This window comes from Mercenaria mercenaria, chromosome 1 (genome assembly GCF_021730395.1).
Source record: "Mercenaria mercenaria strain notata chromosome 1, MADL_Memer_1, whole genome shotgun sequence".
Taxonomy (NCBI): Eukaryota; Metazoa; Mollusca; class Bivalvia; order Venerida; family Veneridae; genus Mercenaria; species Mercenaria mercenaria.
Window position 1 is genome coordinate 83,289,781 of NC_069361.1, and position 21,270 is coordinate 83,311,050.

Consider the following 21,270-nt stretch of genomic DNA (forward strand, 5'->3'; position numbering starts at 1 on the left):
ATTTTCACAAGAGATAACCCGGTTGTAAACGAAAATGCTTTTTAAGCAGACCGGTACTGTGCCATACATTGCTTGTTTCATAATGTTACTTTACGCATCTCAATTTTAATATACACTGTCTATACTTTTAACATACTAACTTGTCAGGATTTAAAAGACTTTCTCCATTTACTGGATCTATTTTCTCCGGGCAGTACTCCCAGTCACCCTCAATGACACCGATATAATACCGCCGTATCACTCCATTTACCATCGGCACGAAACGAGGGGAAAGAATAGCTGGATGTTTGCCTGTACAGACATTGACGTCATACCAAGCAAATAATCCCTCCGATTCATGGCCAAGCTGGCCGGTGCGTAGCAACAGACGTCCTATTGATATATGACAATAAGTAGTCGTTTTTAAATACCATTATATATTTCCTTTTCTTAATTTCAAACATCTTTGGCAGCTGATACTTAATATCTAAATTGCAACATCTGCTTTCTTATGCAAAAGCACACATTTTCATGTCAAATCTTTCAAAGATTCATCGTGATATGGTTGAAAAGGAAGACAACTCAAGTTTGCAACGCGTTTCGTATTGAAATACTTCTTCAGACAAACATACAATGTATGCTAACATAATTATGTAGGACGTCATAGCGTCACCTAACATGCCATCAGAATGTCAAAGTATGACGTTACGTTTCGTGCACTGTTTGAACTGTATATATTAGTCCAGAAAAACAGCAACAGAAGGTCCTTCGTGGAAGTAAAAAGATATCAAGAAAACATCAAATACAGACATTGGCCGTAAACCCCAATGGCTGAAAGTTGTTTTTGCACATCGTCTTGTTTGGATGAACATTTGTCACAACTTATAAAAAGTCGTTTAAAGGAATATAAAGATATACAGCGAACATAGGTTCCGACTTTATGACTTTCGAATCTTAAATCTACACGTAGTGGCTAAAATTTCTTCACATAGTCTCATTTGCCGTAAACCTGTGCAAATTACATTAAAATGATTGAACTGAAACCGACTAGACTGAAAATTTTGTTTGCCATCTTATCTGGCAAAGGTTTGTTCAAATTAATTTTAAAAATCTGTCAAAGGGTTAGAGAGATATGTACCGGGCATGTACTACTGAAATAAATGTAGGACATTGACCTGAGATGAGGAGCTGGTACTCCACACTGCCATTTAAGTTTTAACCTATGGTATCAACATACATAAAACATTGACTTCAGAGCGGCGTGGCCAAATGCTTGTACCAAGCTATTCTCAAATACTTCGACAGGTAAAAAGAAAAAAAGAGCGGGTGTTATTAAGTGAACAGAAAAAACAGACGTTCAGACCAATATCAGAACTTTGGTAAATACAAAAACTATTATAAAAAACAAATTAGACACAATTTATTTTGTTTTATATCCAATTTTCTGTTTTCGTTTGAGGATACTTAAATTTGTAGATTTCTACAAATATAATCCGTACTTTCCTTCTTGGCTTAGCATAAATAGCAATAAATCGGCTGTTGTCATAGTCAATGAGACATCATATTTGAAGGCAGATATACTACTAGAATGAAGCTTTCCTACCTGCCTGATCTGGAATCATTACCACAGTATGTCCAATTCCCGGCATCACAGAAGTTGTGTCCAGCTTTCGGCCATCATGTAGGAAGTTATTGCCCTCAAAACTAAAATGGTGGTGATCGTACCTTTGTCCTAGACCATACATATGCCATGAAACATGGTCGCCTAGACACATGTTTAGCCCGCGAAGTGTCCCAAAAGAGCGTCCGTTTATCGCTTGAAACAGAAAATAATTTTTTGAAACATAATTTTGAATTTTGGGTTCGACATTTTTAACTGTAGTTATTCTCACCAACCTGGATCAGTGTGTATTTTTTATCTTTATCTGAGGTGTTTTTAATCCGCATGAGAAAATCAATGTGTAAAGCCCATTTTTCTGCAGTGGATCGTTCAATTTATTTACACAGCAAAAATAGATCTACGTTGTTTGAATGTGATTTTTCCACTGAAATGTTTGGCGGCTGAACATAGTTATTAAACATTTGTCGATGACATACGTGATAGACTAATTAAGACCGCTGACTGTGAGTTGCTTGCCACACTTTGCTTAACATTCGGAGCCCCTTTTGGGACTTGTAGACAATTGGTGGTTCTACCCAGATGCCGTCATTGCCAGTAATGATATCCGTAAAATACCTAGGGTAGTAATTCACTAACAATGTTCATAATTGCTATATAACCTAAACCTGTCGTAATGTGCCATAACACGTACAATGGAAACCAAATGTGGACACATTAAAGGGCTATGTGTTCATAATGTCATAGTTTAACACAAATAAGCAATATAGTAATGTAAACCAAAACACACGTTTAAACGAAAACTATGACGAAAACTATGACGTCCCTTTTACCCTCCCGCTTAGCTCAGTAGGGAGAGCGTTGGTCTACGGATCGCGGGGTAATGAATTCGATCCTCGGGCGGGGCGTATGTTCTCCGTGACGATTTCATAAACGACATTGTGTCTTAAATCATTCGTCCTCCAACTCTGATTCATGTGGGGAAGTTGGCAGTTACTTACGGAGAACATGTTTATACTGGTACAGAATCCAGTAACACTGGTTAGGATAACTGCCCGCCGTTACAATATTTAACGAACCTTTCATTTCATTTGACAGTTTAAACTGACCGTCCTCTTTGTTAACTGTCCATGGTTCACCAGTGAAAGCGTTGATATTCTCGTCAATATACCAGGACAGGTTCTCATCTATAACCATCCAGTTCAAAAAGAACTCCCGATCCATACCAAACTAAAAGCAACAAAATTTTTATAAAGAACTCTCGATCCACTCATAATCTAAACAAACGAAAAACAGAAACTGATCTTACAATAAAACGATGTTAAAAAGCAAAGAAGAACTTAGCAAATGACATAAGAAAAATGTTTGTGAATTTAAAGTTTGCTCTACAGACCAATCTTGCGGAAGCGTCCAGTCCCCATTTCTTAAAGTGTATACTATAAGATGTTTTCTTTTCTAAGTTGTCTACATTCTAGACAGAGATGCACTTTTCTCCGTCACATTCATTCTTAATTACGTTATTTTAATCTTTGTGTATGAGAACTGTTGTATTTTACTCAATCAGCTTAATTGTGGAAATTGTTAATACAATCTGAGATGCCTGGCCAATCAAAGTACCATTTTTATTCAAGCACATCGGACCTTCCGTACAGTACACTGCTGCATATTACCCTGATCAGTCGGGACATTCATTCCTACTTTATATGAAATATTGAAATGTACAGTTATATAAAATGAACTCATCTGTTGTTTTTTTGCCTTTTCAACTTTTTATATGGAGAAAGAGTGATGGTTTCCCTCAAGTATTTATTTCAAACACGACTGAGCAGTTGGCTTAAATCGCCAACCTTCCACTGAAACACAGATGCCCACGAAAAGGCTTATAACTAGACCTATTTAGGGACTCGAACTTTTCATGGATATTGAAAAAGTGAATCGACGTCTTATGAATACAATTTTCGTGTTCGTTGTGTGTGAATATTTTTGTGGGTGAGAAGAAATTCACCATTATCTATTCAAAGTAATTGGGTTTAGTTTATTTCTTACAATAATACCTGTTTTCCTTTTGATGAAAAAGTTCCTGGTTTACAGACTAGAAGTGGGCCAAATAGTCCGGTATAAATGTCTCTCCTCAGGTCTACGGCGGAATGATACATATAAGTAATGCAGTCTGTGTTTAATGGCGTCGGCGCAACTAACGTTGTTACATCAAATTCATATACCCTGACGCTGCCTGGGCGAACTACAAAACCGGATTCTCGATCGTCTGTAGACAAAAATAATATAAAATGATACGCACACAATACTTTTCATTGCATTAATTGTGGTAGGGATAGTTAGAGCTAGGCCAGATACACTTATGTACATTTTAAGCCTCTGCTGACTTTTACATTAACTGTGAAGTTTTTAAATTTACGACTTTCTAAACCTTATTTTAATTCAAATGAATACCTTCTTTTCCTAAAATCAAGTATGCTTTAAGATATCTCAGAATGAAAGAATTTTAATTTAGGTAAGTTCTGGATTTGGCAGACCAGGGGATCACCAATGACACCTACATTATGTAACGGTTTTATGTAATGAATTTAATAAAAAAAGTATTTATTTCGAGACCTTCTGTTCAACATAATTTGTTAATATCATATAACCCAAAATGTGTATATTTCCATCATTTATTAGATTCCTGAACTTTATAATCAACCTAATAAAGCTAGTTTCGTCGTGCCGCTGCAACTTTATCTGTACTGTTAACTTTTTGTCGATCTTGTGATAGTTTATAAAAATTGCGGTAAACACCTTAACGTGAATACAGACAATTACTACGGATCACATATGGATTAGATACCATTAAAATACTATTAATTGGTCAAAACGTCAGGACTATATGGCAGAGGACAAAAAGATTATATCCGGGTACTAATATATTATTGTGGCGAAAAAAAAGGCAATGGAAAGTTTATTTACCATAGCGATTATTTTTGTAGAAAGCTCCTTCGTTGGCCTTTGTTATAGAAACACCATTGGCCAGAAATGAGTACGGCCTTGATGCCCTGTTGCTTACGACAATGATAACTCTTTCTCCGACTTCCGCTTTAACTGGAGGGCCAGCAAGACCATAGTGTATTTCTCGTCTTCCACGTGGTGACGGCATAGTAAACGTTGCATCAGTGTATTCCCGATAAACTGCTTTCTTGTAAACTGAGCCAATGCGTTGTCTTCCTCGTCGCAAGAATTTATCTGCTCCCCTGCAAGAACAAAATATACCCCAGATCTAGTGTACATTACAGAATCAGAACAAGTATTATTTTGAGTATCTTTACAAAAGGATTTTGAATATTGGTATGATAAAATTATATGTGACATACCTCACTAAGGCTGATTTGAAAAAATTATGATTGAAATAAATAAAACGCATTGTACCTTTTGAGTTCAATCTGAGAGAAAAATTATATTTATTCAAAAGAGCTCATAGTTCATCTGCAATTATAGCCACTAACTTCGAATTCCAGCCTATGGATTGAAGGTTTTTGTCCTAAATTGTAAGATCTTACAAATGTGAACAAATGCGTTCACTTTATAAATAATCACGACAGAGTTATGGTTCTTTTGCTCTCCACTTCCATTCATTGTCATCTTTCTCTGTTAAGTCCCTTCACTAAATTTAAAGTTATGCAAAGGGCAATAAGGAAATACATACGTATAAGAAGGGAGAGAATTACCATTCTTGGGGCATGAAGGGACGGGAAAGGTGCAAAAGGGATGGGACATATTTCCCGTTCTCCAAATCAAAGTTTGGCTGGGTTAATTAATGTAATTACCACTTAATCCCTTCAAACTTTCTAACAAATATCATATTTGTCAGACCACCTCTGAAAAAGGGCAATAAAATCTGCTTATAATGGTCACATTTTTCTCTTGCTCTAACATTAAATAGTGTAAATTTTCCTCTGCTGAGAGAACACCTGTCAACAATGACCATTTCATTGTATTTACAGGATAATTTTACAGACATCTTTGACTGTATTGTTGTTCGTTAGTGTAATATTGCATGATAATATATAAATGTATTAGTTAAAGGTTCACTTAACTGTAACAAAACTCGCGCCAAAACTTTAAATAATTGTACTAAGAAATGCAAGCTAATGGTTTATTATTATAAAGGGCAAAAATGTCTAATGCCAAATGTTTACTGAAAGTCCGAATACGTACGGCATTTCATTCCCTGCCAATCCTGGTGCATAGTCCCAGAGAACCTCTTCAATTGCAAGATAATATGTCCGTGTCCGTCTTGGAGCGAACACTTTGTTGTGTACGTAATTTGTAAATGTTTTGTGAGTCTGACACTGATTTACTCTCAGGAATGCCCTCATTCCCACTGAAAATATCCAGAAAGATCATATTTCATTGTCCGTCTAACAACAGCTTCTAGCATCCACAAATATCATACTTTATTATCCGCCAGGCAACAACAATTTCATGCGTTTTACTCGCATTCCTTTTGGAACAAAATAAGATCATTATGTGGAACCATAAACAACGTGAGCTCCCTTACGGCATCGACCTTTAAGAAATAAAAACTTTTGGTACAGATTTAGTTCCTGCGCTCTGTATTTACTTGAACTTTGACTTACAATGAGCGACTGCAAGGTTCAGATAAATCCCATTAGTAGTCTTCCGTTTAATTTGCAAGCCTTTTATAGCCCTCAATGAATACGGCAATATTTAACTAATTTCCAGCCGTACCGTCAAATTAACTGTCCAGCGGACAAAACTTAAAAAGTACAGTAAAAGAATGAATTCTAAACTACTTAAGACAGAGTTCTTGTGTCTTGCACTTCCTCTGTGTTGCATATCCGTCCTTTCACGTTTCATTAAAACATCCTGTAATAGTTGTACGCTGCACTTCTTGTGACTGGTACTTTATTTTGTATAAATGGTTCGTTTTGCGAGTAATAAGTTTTGCAGTTTCATTTCAAAAAGCATTTTCAAAAGTTTGGAATCTATGAAACTGTTTTAATTTGTCTGTGTATTTTCATGTCAGGCACAAAACTTACCGTACTTCAACAAGTATACCAATTGGTTATACTTATGCCTTACTAAATTGGATCTATGTTTAACATCCCCATCAATTTTCAAAAGTTTCCTGCCCGGTAGGATCAAACAAACAAAGTTTCGTTGCTTCAAACTAGGGATTACGCCCATGAAAAACGTTCAAAGCATTTATGCTTTTAATCAATTTTAACAGTTAAGCATTAATTATGCTAAATAGCGTAAATCTGATATAGCAGTTCTCTACAGACGTAAATGACCATGGTGATCTTGTTTTACACGACATCACAAAAATTTGTAATATTTTCAGACTGGTTTCGATCAGATGGCCGAAAATCTATCAGCCCGAGGACACTAAATATGAACTCAATTTGATATAGCCTAACGAGAAAATCATTTGATACTCCATATTTCTCGCATTTCTTTTTCAACCACAGCGATATTCAAGGGACATAATTAAAAACAAAACAAAAAAGACAACACAATGTACAGCATATTCAAATAGTATATAACAGACTTCCTGTAAAACGCATTCTATTTCGACCAGACAGAACACAATAATAGGCAGTTAAATATTCGGTAATAGTGTTAATAATATAATTGAGTGATTTAATTTTTATTTTCGCAAAGAAAACTGTTTCGCTGAGTTGAGTTTATACTTAAGATACTCGCAAGACAGTATGAAATTAATATTTTAAGAAACATACCTCCATAATGATACTGATTTCTGCAGTAAATTAGCCATCTGCCGGGATTTATAGGGGTCATATAGCCGACGTAGAAACTAGCGGAAAGTAAAGCTACCGTGTCCGTCCTAAAAATGCGTTGAAAACATTAAGGGAATTATACTACATAGTACGCTGAAATCATGTGTTAAATAATAAATAACAAGACGTTAGGGTAGAATTCCCCGAAGCACAGAGCACGCACCCCCCCCCCCCCAAAAAAAAAAAAAAATACACAGCCAGAGAGCAATGCATCGCAAAATAGGTCCGCACGGACTGATGCGAATCACTTGTCCTTAACTATCAAGGATTCGAACCAAACCAGTGACGAAACAAACCAGCTGGTTATTTTAATATCGGTAGCTCTATATACTGTACTGCCTTTCTACAACTAAATCAACCCCATGACTGGCAATGACTCTTCTGATATCCCCCTACCCCCAAACTCTAGTAAGCTGAAATTGGAAAATCGTGTCAGATATCGACGCGATTTCTGCAATTCTTATTGGTTAAGCGTCGTCAGGTGCTGACCCCATATATTCCTTACGCGTAAGTACTCCCTAATCGCTGGCTAACTCTGATGCAGTAGGCGCATGAATGAAAAACTGAAGTAAGGGTCATTTCCTGGGCACGTGCCTATTTGCCCGTTTATTTATACAGTTTAACAATTTCGCGCTGATGCGACTGTACAATCGTTACATTGTGTGTTGGTTATATGTACTACTAATCAAAACAAAACTGCTTTCATAGCATTTTAAAGAAAAATTAGTGCATAAACTTAAGGAAGAAGATCGTCGGAAGGGGAAAGCAAAATATAAAGTACATGTTAGTTAACTGTACTGTAATCTATTGTCAAAAACTTAATAATTGCATCAATCATGTTTCGGTGCAGTTGTTACGATAAATGATGAAGAAATGTTTTAATTGAACGTCAATCTTTTTATAAAAATATTAACGAACTTATAGAATATCATCACTTGAATTTCCTCTCCGCAGTTAAACTTTAGCCTACAAATCAAATGTTTTATAGAGCTCTTATTGTTCAATGTCAATATTTTTACATATCTAATTGCATTAATTAAACATTTTGCCTATAATGACTTCATATAAATTTTTCACGAATTTTCAATGGTTAAAAATAAACTTGGTGCATAATGCCGAACGTATGTTTAAACATATCAATCATATAGCGCACAATAACGCATTTACCTAAGTATGAAAATGATAGTAACATAGACAGCCTTTAAAATAACTTGGAAATTTAGCGACTAATAAATTATAATTAATTTAAGTATTTTGGAATCAGTGATTGTTTCGCGTATTTGTTGTCTCTCCGAATACTCCCTACACGAGTGTGTAATAAGACACCATTCTCACGATTAAGAATGCAATCGTTGTTGGGTTTTTTTGTTGTTTTTTGTTGTTGTTTTTTTTTTCAATTACACTGTACTAAGAAACTGGATTTAAGAATGTCAGAAACGTTATATGATAAATCAGTCACAGGGTCCTATTTTCTTCAAGGTGAATGCACAGCGAAGCAGCATTATTGCGCCGCTGTTAAACATGCACCGTCGAAATCTATTTAGTCTAAATTATTTAAATGCATTCCATGACTCAACCAGAATCTTACAAAATAGAGAAAAACAGAGAAATTGAACATATATTTGATATAAGCGAATAAATTTGAATTAGCTCTGTGGGCCGCCGTGTTTGCGGAGCGACAATTTCTTGACTTGTGGTGTTAGTGTCCCGCCATAACGAGGAATATCTCGTATTGGCTCTCTTATTTGTCTTTCTGGTGTACTGGCGTGTTGGTGCTCTTCACACGTGCCAACACGCCAGACCGGTATGGCAAAATACTTGATAAGTTGAAGCTGATAAAGACCAACACTTGTTTGAATCCATATTAATTAAACGAGTTTATGCAGAATTTATTGTAAATAGTGCTTTATAATACAACAACATGTAGGAATGTAGGCAACTTACCGTTTCTTTTCTATAATCATTGTCTGTCCGTTCGCATGTATTGTATGCACTCCAAGGTTCAAGGATGCAAAATACCATACAACACTTTCTCCTTCGCAAACGGGAAAATCCGGTAAATTACCGTAGATGAATCCATTGATGTGGTGCATCCTGTTGCTCTCAACAAATTTAGTATTTTCCGTTTCCTTAATAAATAAGCACATCACTGAATAATATATATTATATATCTAAAGTAGAGAGAATTTTTACGAACTAATCACCACCACAATATTCCAATTAAGGCAAGGCGCCTAGCAGTACTCCTCATAAAATAAACAGACGTATTTATAAACATAGTTCCAAACTGTAGGGAATCCATGCTCAAAAATAATGAGAAAATACAATACATATCGCATATCTGTAGTAGCCCTGACCAACCTATAAACCGGGCCAGTCTATTTTATGAGTACAACAACACTGTTGGCCTATTTAAACGAGGAGTACAAACAAGCGTGCACATTCAACAACAAGTCCAGTAACCCAAAAAGATACATTTCTATGTTGATTCATATACACACCCGAATACTACTACACATTCGAACTGGTGCAACTTTTGCATATATTCTCAAGTCTCTGTTATCATATCTCACAAATCAGCAGTGACATCTTTAGTATTTTTGAATGATTGGTACAACAGAAGTTATATTTTCTTCTCTCTGAAAGTAACCTTGATCTCAATGTATATATATAAGGATAACTCATTTAAAAAGTCGCTGATAGGGATTGTATTATTACAAAGCAGGCCTGATTAGACCTTCTACTGACTAAGGAAAATGACATTACTTCTAATACAAATAATAGCTGAATAAAGAAAACTTTATTGTTACGAAAAACATAACGATAATATGTTCTTTAGTATTCAACTTTTACTCTGAAATCATTTGTTATGATGCAATATTGACTCTTTTCACTTCCCACACCACCAAATGAAAAACGCAGGATTGACCAAAATCGAGACCGATTTTCAATAACGCGAGACAAAATCATGCGAGACAATATTGTTTTATCACATGAAAGTAACATTTCAGACCAAACAGTGACAATTTACAATATGCACATAAAATTCAAAATGTACATTGGCATTACCTGCCACATAGAAAAACAGGAAAAAAAACTCTAGGACGTTTATATACTCTGTTTTCCTTGGAATGCTATCTAATACCTACTTGAAATAACAGCTATAAGAAAAGGAGTGCAATCGACTATCAAAATGTTTGTAAAATGCCACTTAGAAAGCAAAAACCGGAACAACCTACCGCCAGTAGATGTTAGTTGTGTTGCTGAATGGAGTAGTTTACCTCATTTACGTAAGAGTGCCTCTAATTGGTTATTGAGCAAAAACTATTTACAGAATTATACCATACAATACGTGGACACAACCAGTCCAAAATGCAATAAAACCTTCGTTTCTTAGCGCGCAAAATATGTTTTAGATTTAGACAGACTGAGAGGCGGTAGGAAGCAAAATCGGACGAACGCATGGCCGAAGCACAACGCCAAAATTATAGTCCTCCGCCTTCGGCCTGAAATTATAAAATATACTGAACAGCAAAAGAAACTATCCAGTTTTATAACTTGGGTATTTTTTATTAAAAAACTTTAATTTATAAATCACTTGTGTTTTTCATATCACATTACACTTGAAAATCTTCACGTGTAAAATTTTTGAAAAATCAATCAACCGTGAAGTCAGTAGTCCCACAATAGCCGTTTTGCACGAAATTGCCGTGCTCTGTAATTAGAAAATTTCTTTGTGATATTTTATTGTCATTGGAAATATTGATCATTGTCTAACTCAAAAAACAGCAAAAAGTTTAAAAAATATTGTTGATTGCACCACAAGACTGAATCAAATTTTGCGCGAGCGCCATTTGGGATGTGACAATGCAACTGACGCGCAGAAGAAATAGCCTTTCAAACGGCTATTGTGGGACTACTGACTTCACGGTTGATTAATTTTTGAAAATTTATCACGTGAAGATCTTCAAATGTAATTTTGGTATGAAGAAACAATTTAAATATGAAAAAAATATTTTTTTTATTTCAAAATATACCAGTTATACATCATGATAGTTTCTTTTGCTGTTCAGTATACATTGAACCAATCAGTATTATTTTTAATTTAGATCGTGTGTAAGGTAGCAGAGCATACACAGACAGAAATCAAGACATCAAAACCAACATAATAAGTAGATAATTCCGGTCCAGACAACGATATCCAGTTCTTAAGACTAACGCCAGTTAATTACACTATCTTTGCGATACCTTCAGACGCCAACACTCCCTTGGATCGCCACATCGGCGTAAATTCTGGTCGAAATACCAATTGTTGTTTTCATTGGCTATGTCTGGGTATAGATAAAGTTCCTTATCTACGTCCAAACGATTTCCATAACGATCAAGAATTCCTGAAATTACCAAAAACAATAAGAAGTTCCTGTATATATGTATCAAGATTTGTTTCTCAAATGCTTTTTAAGTTTTAAAGGACAATATATTTTGCAGCCCTTTATTACCAAAAATTATCACATTATCCCGGCGAGTTTATAATTAGGAAGAACTATTCCTACAACATAAATTTAACTTCTGTTAACTCATTATATGTATACTTGCAGATCCGATCACAGTCCTATTTGAATTCTCTTTTGTTGGAAAGTTTCGCAGTGTCAATAAAGTATGTGCCCCAATCGTTCTGGGACATCTTGAATTAGCACAATGGTCATGGAGTTTTTAAGCTTTACGTATTTTACCTTGTAATCATATAAAACTTTCATTGGTCTTTTATTATGTTTTTCCCCGTACAATTATATACGAAATTATTTAATTTGTACACTCAAAACAGGTCAAACATATTAAGACTAAGATTCTCACCTTTCCTACAAAATACAGCTATGCCTATTAAGCCTGTGTCAATGTCTTTAGGTGACCGTGTGTGAGAATGATAGCCCCATGCAACACAATTGTCATCTTGAGGAGTTGGCGCGTGAATCTTATCAGCAAACCAGACATACGTTACACTCCCACCTGGTGGCACAGCGTCGCCATATTTATCACTTCCGCTTGTCCCATCGATGTAAAGAGCACCTTAAACGATATGATATGAATAACAAAATCTTTAAAAAGATCCATTGGAAGCAAGGAATGCAACTAAGAAGAATAATTGAAACTCGATTTGATTGTGACTGTTCATGAGAGGTAATGAAATGTGCAACACCTTTCATGCCCCCCCCCCCCCATTCCAGCACCGGATTAGGTGGAACAAGCGGAATGCTATTATACATGTTGAAGACAGAATTATTTAGTTATTTACTTCGCGGCTATAAATCGTGTACCTATGAAGAATTCAAGACTCTTAGTGGTTCCTTGGAAGGAGGTGAAATACAAATTTCATGACGTAAACACTATCTCCATATTCATCCACTGTACTTAACAATCTATTTGATTGAAGTTTTTGTACAGTATTAGTCTTTTAATTACGCTATTGTTCTTTACCGTAAATTTGAATGAATATGACATAGATGTACCTTCGTTAGCTTTATTATAAAGGAAACCATGAGGGTGAATACTAAAGTTGCTCCCAGAAGCCCAGTTTTGGAAATGAATGAACACAACATCTCCCACCTCAGCTTTAATGGGTGGTCCAAGAAGCCCCGCCCATTCAGGAACTGGAATTGGTTGTGAGAACGTTTCATCTGTATATCCCCGGTATATTGCCTTCTTGTAGATGCTGCCTATTCTATTTGTCCGGCGCTCTATGAGCTCTCGGGACTCCCTGTTAAATTAACATAAATGTATTTATAAAATTTTACTACCCATGTGTCAAACGCTTGTGTAAGCTTTTCAACAGTCGTTTTACAAGTATTCCATCTGAAAAAATAGATATCAAATATTAATTATATGTAACAATTTTTGCCAACTATAAATTCTGGTTCGATCTTTCCTTTTTTTTTGTGCAATTAAGCTTTACTTGTTGACATCTCAAGGCACTTCACTCAAGCTTGCAGTTACGTTGATGAAGGATTTAGTTTTATTAAAACTGTTTTTTTATGCCAAATTTATTCTATAATAGATGTTTAAAGAAAATGAAACGTTAATTATTTTCAAAACATCTGTTTGGATATTAAACGGCATCAGTTAGTTTAAACAATCCTGCAAGTCTCTGGTGAGTGTAGGGTTCATAGAATAACATAATTATTAATTAAATATATATTAATGATTATGAAGTATAAGTCATTTTAGAATGAAAGTTACTAATTTACAGAGTTTCCGAAAAGTCGCTGATCATAATATCAACAAAATGGTTAATTTCATAAATCGGCAGCTCTTAACTGAATCGGATCGTCTCATATCGGCAATGCATAAACCAAAACGCTTATTCAAATTGTATTCGTACAAACTACTATAATGAACTGACATATGATTCTAGCCTGTACAACAGAGGAGTTTCCAAACTCTCAGCACAGCGTTGGTAAGACATCTTTAAATGATCGGTTCCTCATTCCCCTTGGCCCTTGTCTTACTTAGGGAGGGATATGTGATACTTATAGTCTTTGATCAACTCGTCAGGCAGCATACTATACTATTCCGTAGCGACCGGCCTCTCGAGCATACGGACGAAACTGTTCTCGTTAAACAGGCAGGAAATTTAAATATAAAATACAATTTAATTACTTTTTCATTAATTTTGTGTAGCCTTTATATTTCTGTCTACTAATGTTTCTTTTTCCATATATTACTAAGTATTGAAATATTAGTAGTACACATAGTTTGGTTTCACGAGTTTATGAATAGCTTGTTATGCTTGTATGATTGATGAGAGGTTCACTGATTTATTAACCTTATGTTTTCTTTGTCTTTCTAAAAATATACTTGTACGTACAAATTATACTGTAACAAAAATGTTATCGAGCGACCTATACTTTTAGAATAAGAATTTGTATGCCGTCACGTCATAAGCGGCCATTTAAATAATTTCTCTTTTAAAGAGTTCTTAAAAAGTAATCCAGTCTGTAGAATATATATATCATGGTGCGAATCTGGGGACTTTTTAAGTAATTAAGACCCCTTATGTTCCATAGCGTTCTGATAATTTTGTTAAACGTAATTTACACTTTTCTTTGTTTTAAACATTTAAATGTACAAGCCACTCATATGCGAGGACGTAAAAATAAATATAAGAATATAAGCACTATATTGTTGAAGGAAGAGCATTAATACCTGGTGTTTTATATTTATTATGACATGTTACTCGAATGTCGAGTTACTACGTCAAATTCCGAGCTAATAACTCGAAATTTCGACTTGGTATCTTACTTTCTGTCTGTCAAAGGCCAAAAATGTTAATGGACTACTTCTATTGACTTTTATTGACTTATAGATAGTAAAAACGAACACATCCATATATTGAACTCAGCATGTAGGGACTAAAACATATACTACCATACATCTATGTATGACCAGTCCTAGCCCCTAGAGCTAGAGCTACTCCAGACTTCCAGGATATAAACCTTTATTTACCTGTATGATATGTTCTTTTGTTAGGGACTTAAACTAGGTCGAAACCTTCCAGATATGGTTAAAATAGTGAAATATTCTAAGTAAGAACTTTACCTGGTCATCTTCTATGACCTCTCCTCAAAATCTAGAGATACGCAGGTGCCCGATCTTAGTCGGACTCACAACTAAACGTTCATGTAGGGTATGTCTATTTCCTTGCAATAAGGGCTCAAACAGGAACTAAAATCATCCAGATATAAACATGGTTAAAAGCATACATTGTCCGGTCATCTACGGATACGTAATTAGTTACTACATGTTACAAATCATAGATATTGGGCACTAATGCTCTGCCATAGTATAAAATTTACAATGACATTAGTTGTAGCCGTTTCGCGATATACTTGAAAACATACGTACTCGCTGTCCGCCGAAACAAGATTCCGTCCCGACGGCGCATAATCCCAGTCCACCTCTTTCGCTACTATATAGTAATGGCGTTCCATTGCCGACGAATGATGTACTCCTAGTGCCAAGATTAACGTCCATAATATTCCCATATTTTTCTTTAGCAGAAACTTTTTTAGGCAAAATATTATCTAAATATAAACATCTATCTAAAACACCATTACATATATACTCTGGCACGTTGTCTGACTTAAATAAAAGTTGCTATTAAAATATTGTAATTAGTATAATTAATTAATTTAGCATATGAAATGTTAAAAAATGTGCAGAGTAAAACATAGGCTGATTGGATACGCTGCACGCGCAAAACAATGACAACTAAGCGCTTTTGAGCTTCATCCACGCATTTACCGTGTCAAATTTTAATGACATAGAAATAATAAATACATGACAGTTAATTACATTTTTTACGTATACGTTTGTCAGACTGCTTCGTAAGAAATTATTTTGAAACTAGACCTGAAATAAATCAGTCAAACAATACGGAGTCTTTCTGCCATGTTTTCATGTGCTGGCGAACCGAAAACAGAACACGAAACATCAATTAGGCTTGAGGTCGTGTTGTTGGGTCTGTTTGTTGGCTGTTGGTAGAAAAAAGACACAACAACACGACATTTTTACACAAAATCTTGATTTTAAGAAGGTGCAAAGTCGACAGACTTATTTATCGAGCTGTTATAATATGTCGTAATTTATCGAGCTGTTATAATATGTCGTAATTTATCGAGCTGTTATTATATGTCATAATAACCCTTTTTATTTATTTTGTGGTCATGTCTTCACCCTGTCGGCACTTAACAACTACACACACAGGTAGCGGCTCGTCAGGACAACAATCCGACAGCCCTATAGAAAGGTAGTATATCGAGTTGGTTGGCAAAAAACACGACAATTAAAAGGCTCGACACGAAGTTTTCTTTCTCGCTAGAAAACCAGTTCAATAAACAAATCTATCGCGCTGGAGCCCCCCTGAATGTCGTGGTTTCAAGCGAGATCTGACGAGTTGCCAAATTCCTGTGTTGGCGGTTTGCTTACTTTAAAACACGAAAACGCAACAGATAACCTTTGTGTCAAATTGACATGCACGCGTGTCCATGAAGCGAAGACACGACAATACGACAACATGACAAAGCGGGCGTTATTTTTAAGATATGTTTTTTATTTTCTATTCTAACACGATCCGATTCATTTTCCTATTAAACAAAGAAGGCAGAAAACAGTAAATTATTATACAACAAATCACCGTTCTGACGTCACAATTATTACGTCATGGCGTCAAACGGCATAGCGGCGCGCTGGAAAAGAAACCGATTGAAAACGGGCAAATATTCAATGAATGTCGTCAAAGATGTACTTATAAATCCTTGGTAACGTGTTAGAATCGAAATAATATATCTCATTTAGTAATTTGCTCTTGAATAAATCATTGTTTGTCGTTCAGATGCGTATTATTATTTATTCCTTAGGAATTTTCTTTGGGGCTAATGAAATTAGTTAACTTTCAATACATGTATACATGTTGAGTTGTATGTATAGTTTATGCATTTTAACCATTATCTCACTTTACCCTTTTGAATGAATTTTTTTTAAAACAAAGTCGCGCCCTTTCCCCACATTGCAAAACGGGAGTATAGAAGTACCAAAATCATATGTATTATATGTATTACAGTTTATTTAAATTCAGTATATTATCAAGTAAATTCAATTGTTACGTTTGCAAAAAAAAAACTTTGACATATAAGTATAAATATAATGCATGTGTTTTAGTGTTCTGCTGTGATTGTTCTTCTACTGCATTTTGCAAATTTAGGCAAGAAATGGCGTAAAGTTGTATTTGATATAAGAGTCTCATGATTACTGTTGGGTTAAACCAATTTCGAAGGTGTGAACATGGTTTCAGCAATAGATACAACTATGGAGATGTTATCTTATTTGTTTATAGTTCAAGCTTTTAATACTGAATATTAATACGATGACCATGTCCAGTGTGTTGATAGTTATTGCTGCCGACATGCTGTAGTTGTATTCGAGCATTAAAGGCAGATTTATATTAAGCATTTGGTTTCGCTGAGATTTAGTTCTAGAGAGCTTCTTCATGTCAAACTCAAAATTTACGTTAGAATAGTAGCGTTTCCAATATAACGAGGGAATTCTCGTTTCATTCTGATTCTAACTTAAATAAATACGCTATATTTGCATGGTATGCAAAGGTTTGCATTTCGATTTCGTTATTAGAAGAAGCTGAGTAAGACCTGAGCGGCCATCTTATATGCTATTTTACTTTTCTAGATTAGATGAACTGCATATGGTACAAAACATCTTTTTAATGTTTGAATTTTAATGAAACTCTAATTGTATGTTTGCCTTAAAGGCTCATAATGCCTTTGTTTAAAATATGGCTGCCATATTTTCCTTTATGAACATAAAATACATTAATTTCCTATTTCTGATAATTAGTTTCTTAAACATTTGTCAAAGGTTTGAATCGACTGAATATATAGAATTATTTATTGAATCTATTGTTTTTACCACCTCCTTTTATACCTCCAACTACAAAAGTTCTTGTGCAATATTAAAAGTAGTGCTTTTATTACCATGTAAGTACGCATAACATCTATTTGGAAAGCTGTTTCATCAGTTTTTAAGATAATAAATAAAATCATTATGGACCTTTAAATTATTTTTAGTATGTTTTCAGGCTGAGTGAGGCAGAAAGATAACGATTATCGCAATTACTACAACATAGCACTTACTTGCAGTTACAAGAAGACTATTTTCATATTTTTGTACATTGGAATACTGTCAAATACTAAGACCTGTATCATACATTCGTTGTTGTTTTTTTTTGTAGTTAGGAACATGGAATTAGTGAATAATTAATATGCCCACGACACAGGGTGAGTAAATATCTTTTTGTAGTCATTTTTCTCTGATCAGTTTTGTTTTGTTTTTGTAATAGTGATTTAAAAGTGTTTATTTGGTGTTTTTTTTTTTCAAAAATGTATAAGTCTGTACATACTGAACAAAACAGTCAACATTCCCTTTATTACGATCATAACAGTATGTTCTTGGTAACATACTAAAATCTCAAAACGACCAAACCATTTCATGAAATAAATTTATTCACTTTACGACATCAACCAAGTTTTAAAGTCATAACAGTACCCTGGTCTGACCAATAGAAATCACCAACAACAAAACTCGCTTTAACTGACAAAACACAAAGTCTGTTTCGTAATATAAAAGTTTAGTAAGGTGCTTGCTTCTGATAGGCTATTCTTATCATGGTCATAAAATCAATGACAGCGTTCTGTGACTGATCTCCAAACTAAATTGTATACCAGACTTATTTTGTCTCGCTGGCATTTGTGAAGGTTTACCCGCGGTTGTCCTCATCTATAAGAATGCCTTATTTGAAGCTCGGAAGTCACCGTAACTTTTAATGAAAGCGATGATTATTGTGCCCCAACTTAGAGATGGTACCTAAGCCTGTTTTCCCGCGACAACAACAACAAATCAAGAGTAAAAACTGAAGCGCATATCGCTTATGTCACGATATGAAGATTCCTACGGAGCGCCGTACAGTACATGCGGGTATTTTGAGACGCTACACCGGCATCAGAATTTTGAAAGTTTTGACAAAGAAATGTAAATGACAGTTATTTTGAGTATGCATTGCCGTTTGGTATGTATATAGGAACATCTTGATATCATACACATACATATCAGTGTCTGCAGATCTTCTACGTAAAGGGGAATCCGAACGCCACGGAAAATATGCAAATTAGGCTGATTTGTAAACAAATGTGCTCACTAAAAAACTTAAGTAACTTATTTCTGCGAAGTTTTTGGTACGGTTTTGGTATGATGAACAGAAAGGTTATGCATTTATACATCGCTGTGGTTGTTTTCATATATTTAGAGCTCTTGATTATTCTTGGAAAATATTTTTTGTAAAGATGACGACGGATTTGATGACGTTAATTTCTATAGTCTATTTGATATTTTCCCCTTATTCATAACATTGATATTTTTTTTTTAATATCAATAGGTAAAGGTCAAAATGCAAATTCCCATTTTAAAATTATTTTTTATTTATTGAAAAAAAAATTGAATGGGCAGGATGAAAAAAAAATTGTATAGAAGTTGAGAATTATAATATCATACTTATTGCAGCATGCCAATTGAATTGATTTTATGAGATGGCATGAATATTTCACCTTTTAGAAGTCAATAATTATGTTTCCCACACCACTGCCAGTGCGCAGTTCTTGTCCGTGTTCTTAAGTCTAACATTTCTCTTCTCATTTTGACCAAAATGTGTTTTGCAATAAGTCTTCGACAAACTTCGATTACTAGTTATCTTGTAATTTTTGCCACATGTCAATTCAGATTAATATGGAATTTGCAGTGGCTAGGGGTCCGGTTACTTGACCCCGTTGAAGTGATTTCCATCAAAATATTGTTTTATGTACTGTATACGTATACATTGATTCCTTTCATGAATTTTATGTAAGGATAATGTCATTTGCAGTTTTTAATTTGTTAATTTCATGTCTCGTATGGCTGATCTCGGGAGTGGAGCTGTGTTTAATAGCACCAGTATTGAAATCACAAACAATGCCATCAGTGAGGTGAAAAATAGCAAATGGTGCTTAAGTGAAAACTATTTAAATTTACAAAAGTATCCATTAACATAATTTTATTTATGTACACAAATGAAATTTTGTTACTAAATGGTGTCATAGCCGTATGAAAAAATTGATAACATAAAAATAGATGTGTTGCAGCCTTATGATTTTTGTATCTTGTTAAGAAATCATGTTACTGATAATCCTTAATGTATACATTTATTTTTCAGTGTAATGGTCAGTCCTGTTCAGACTATTGTGCGAGAAGCCTGGTTAACTGAAGGATTTTTCATATAGGTATTTTTACTGCTTTATGTGCATGTGTTTATGAGTTTTTATTGTAGTTTTAAATCACCTGTGCATGAAGCACTCAAACTGAGCTTATGTAATCAATTGATGTATGTCCATCCATCTTTGTCCATAATTTTCTTTAAAAGAGCATCTCCAAGACCATGATTTTTATGCCAGTTTCATACAAAATTCTCAGGAATATGTGTTCCTTGGTTCCCTTTGAGATTCCTTGAATTCTAGGTAATAAATGCATAATTATTATTGCTGTGGCAAGCAAAACCAAAGTCTTTAAAGTCTTCTCTTTGAAACTTTTAGCCATATTACGAAATAATTTCACATAAATGTTTGTTGGATGGCTTTCTTCAAAGCATTCTGCTTTTAACATGGCTACCAGGTAATGGAACTACTTTTGCATATATCATATGATTTCATGCACGACCTTTTACCACATTCCTTCTAATATTACTTGTTAAAAAACATGTCTGCCTGAGGGCAGCTTAGTTTAATTTTGTCTTTTATGTCAAAGATAATTTAGTAAGTATTTCATGACATCACTTATTTCAAATAAGATTTTTTTAAAATAATATTATGATTTTGCAGGGTATTACGTGTTTGGTAGTGGTGTTTCTACTTGAGACGTGTTTGATCATCTTGTCTTCAGTGAAGAAAAGCAGAGTGGTATATCATAACATTTTCATTATTAACGCCTCTCTATCGGGATTTATCACCTTTACTTATGATAGCTGTAGCTTTTATATAAATTTCATATAAATCTTTTTTACTTATTATTTTATTTATTTAGTGTAGAGCTACATGACTGACTGGTGATCCATGTGTAGTCTTTTTACACATGTCCTTATGTAACATGTAGGGAAATCAGTGATCTGTCATTTTAAAAATTAAATGATATTGCTGTCATACATAAGATTTGAACTTGAAGTGTTGAGATATTTCCTTAAATGAACAGTGTTTAGAAAAGTTTACACTG

The 21,270-nt window shown here is 34.6% G+C and overlaps 1 protein-coding gene across 1 annotated transcript in view; it reads right to left on the minus strand.

The window, feature by feature from the left end:
* Window positions 1–15,651, minus strand: part of LOC123564785 (ferroxidase HEPHL1-like) — a 31,253-nt gene extending 15,602 nt beyond the window's left edge. The window contains exons 1-11 of the mRNA XM_053521105.1: window positions 15,313–15,651; window positions 12,921–13,168; window positions 12,268–12,480; window positions 11,662–11,804; window positions 9,358–9,542; window positions 5,416–5,559; window positions 4,562–4,842; window positions 3,652–3,863; window positions 2,677–2,827; window positions 1,583–1,795; window positions 141–372 (exon numbers count right to left, since the gene is read on the minus strand). Coding sequence (XP_053377080.1) covers window positions 141–372; window positions 1,583–1,795; window positions 2,677–2,827; window positions 3,652–3,863; window positions 4,562–4,842; window positions 5,416–5,559; window positions 9,358–9,542; window positions 11,662–11,804; window positions 12,268–12,480; window positions 12,921–13,168; window positions 15,313–15,452 — 2,162 coding nt within the window. The 5' untranslated portion in view covers window positions 15,453–15,651. The remainder of the gene's footprint in view (window positions 1–140; window positions 373–1,582; window positions 1,796–2,676; window positions 2,828–3,651; window positions 3,864–4,561; window positions 4,843–5,415; window positions 5,560–9,357; window positions 9,543–11,661; window positions 11,805–12,267; window positions 12,481–12,920; window positions 13,169–15,312) is intronic.
* Between the last annotated feature and the right edge of the window lie 5,619 nt (window positions 15,652–21,270).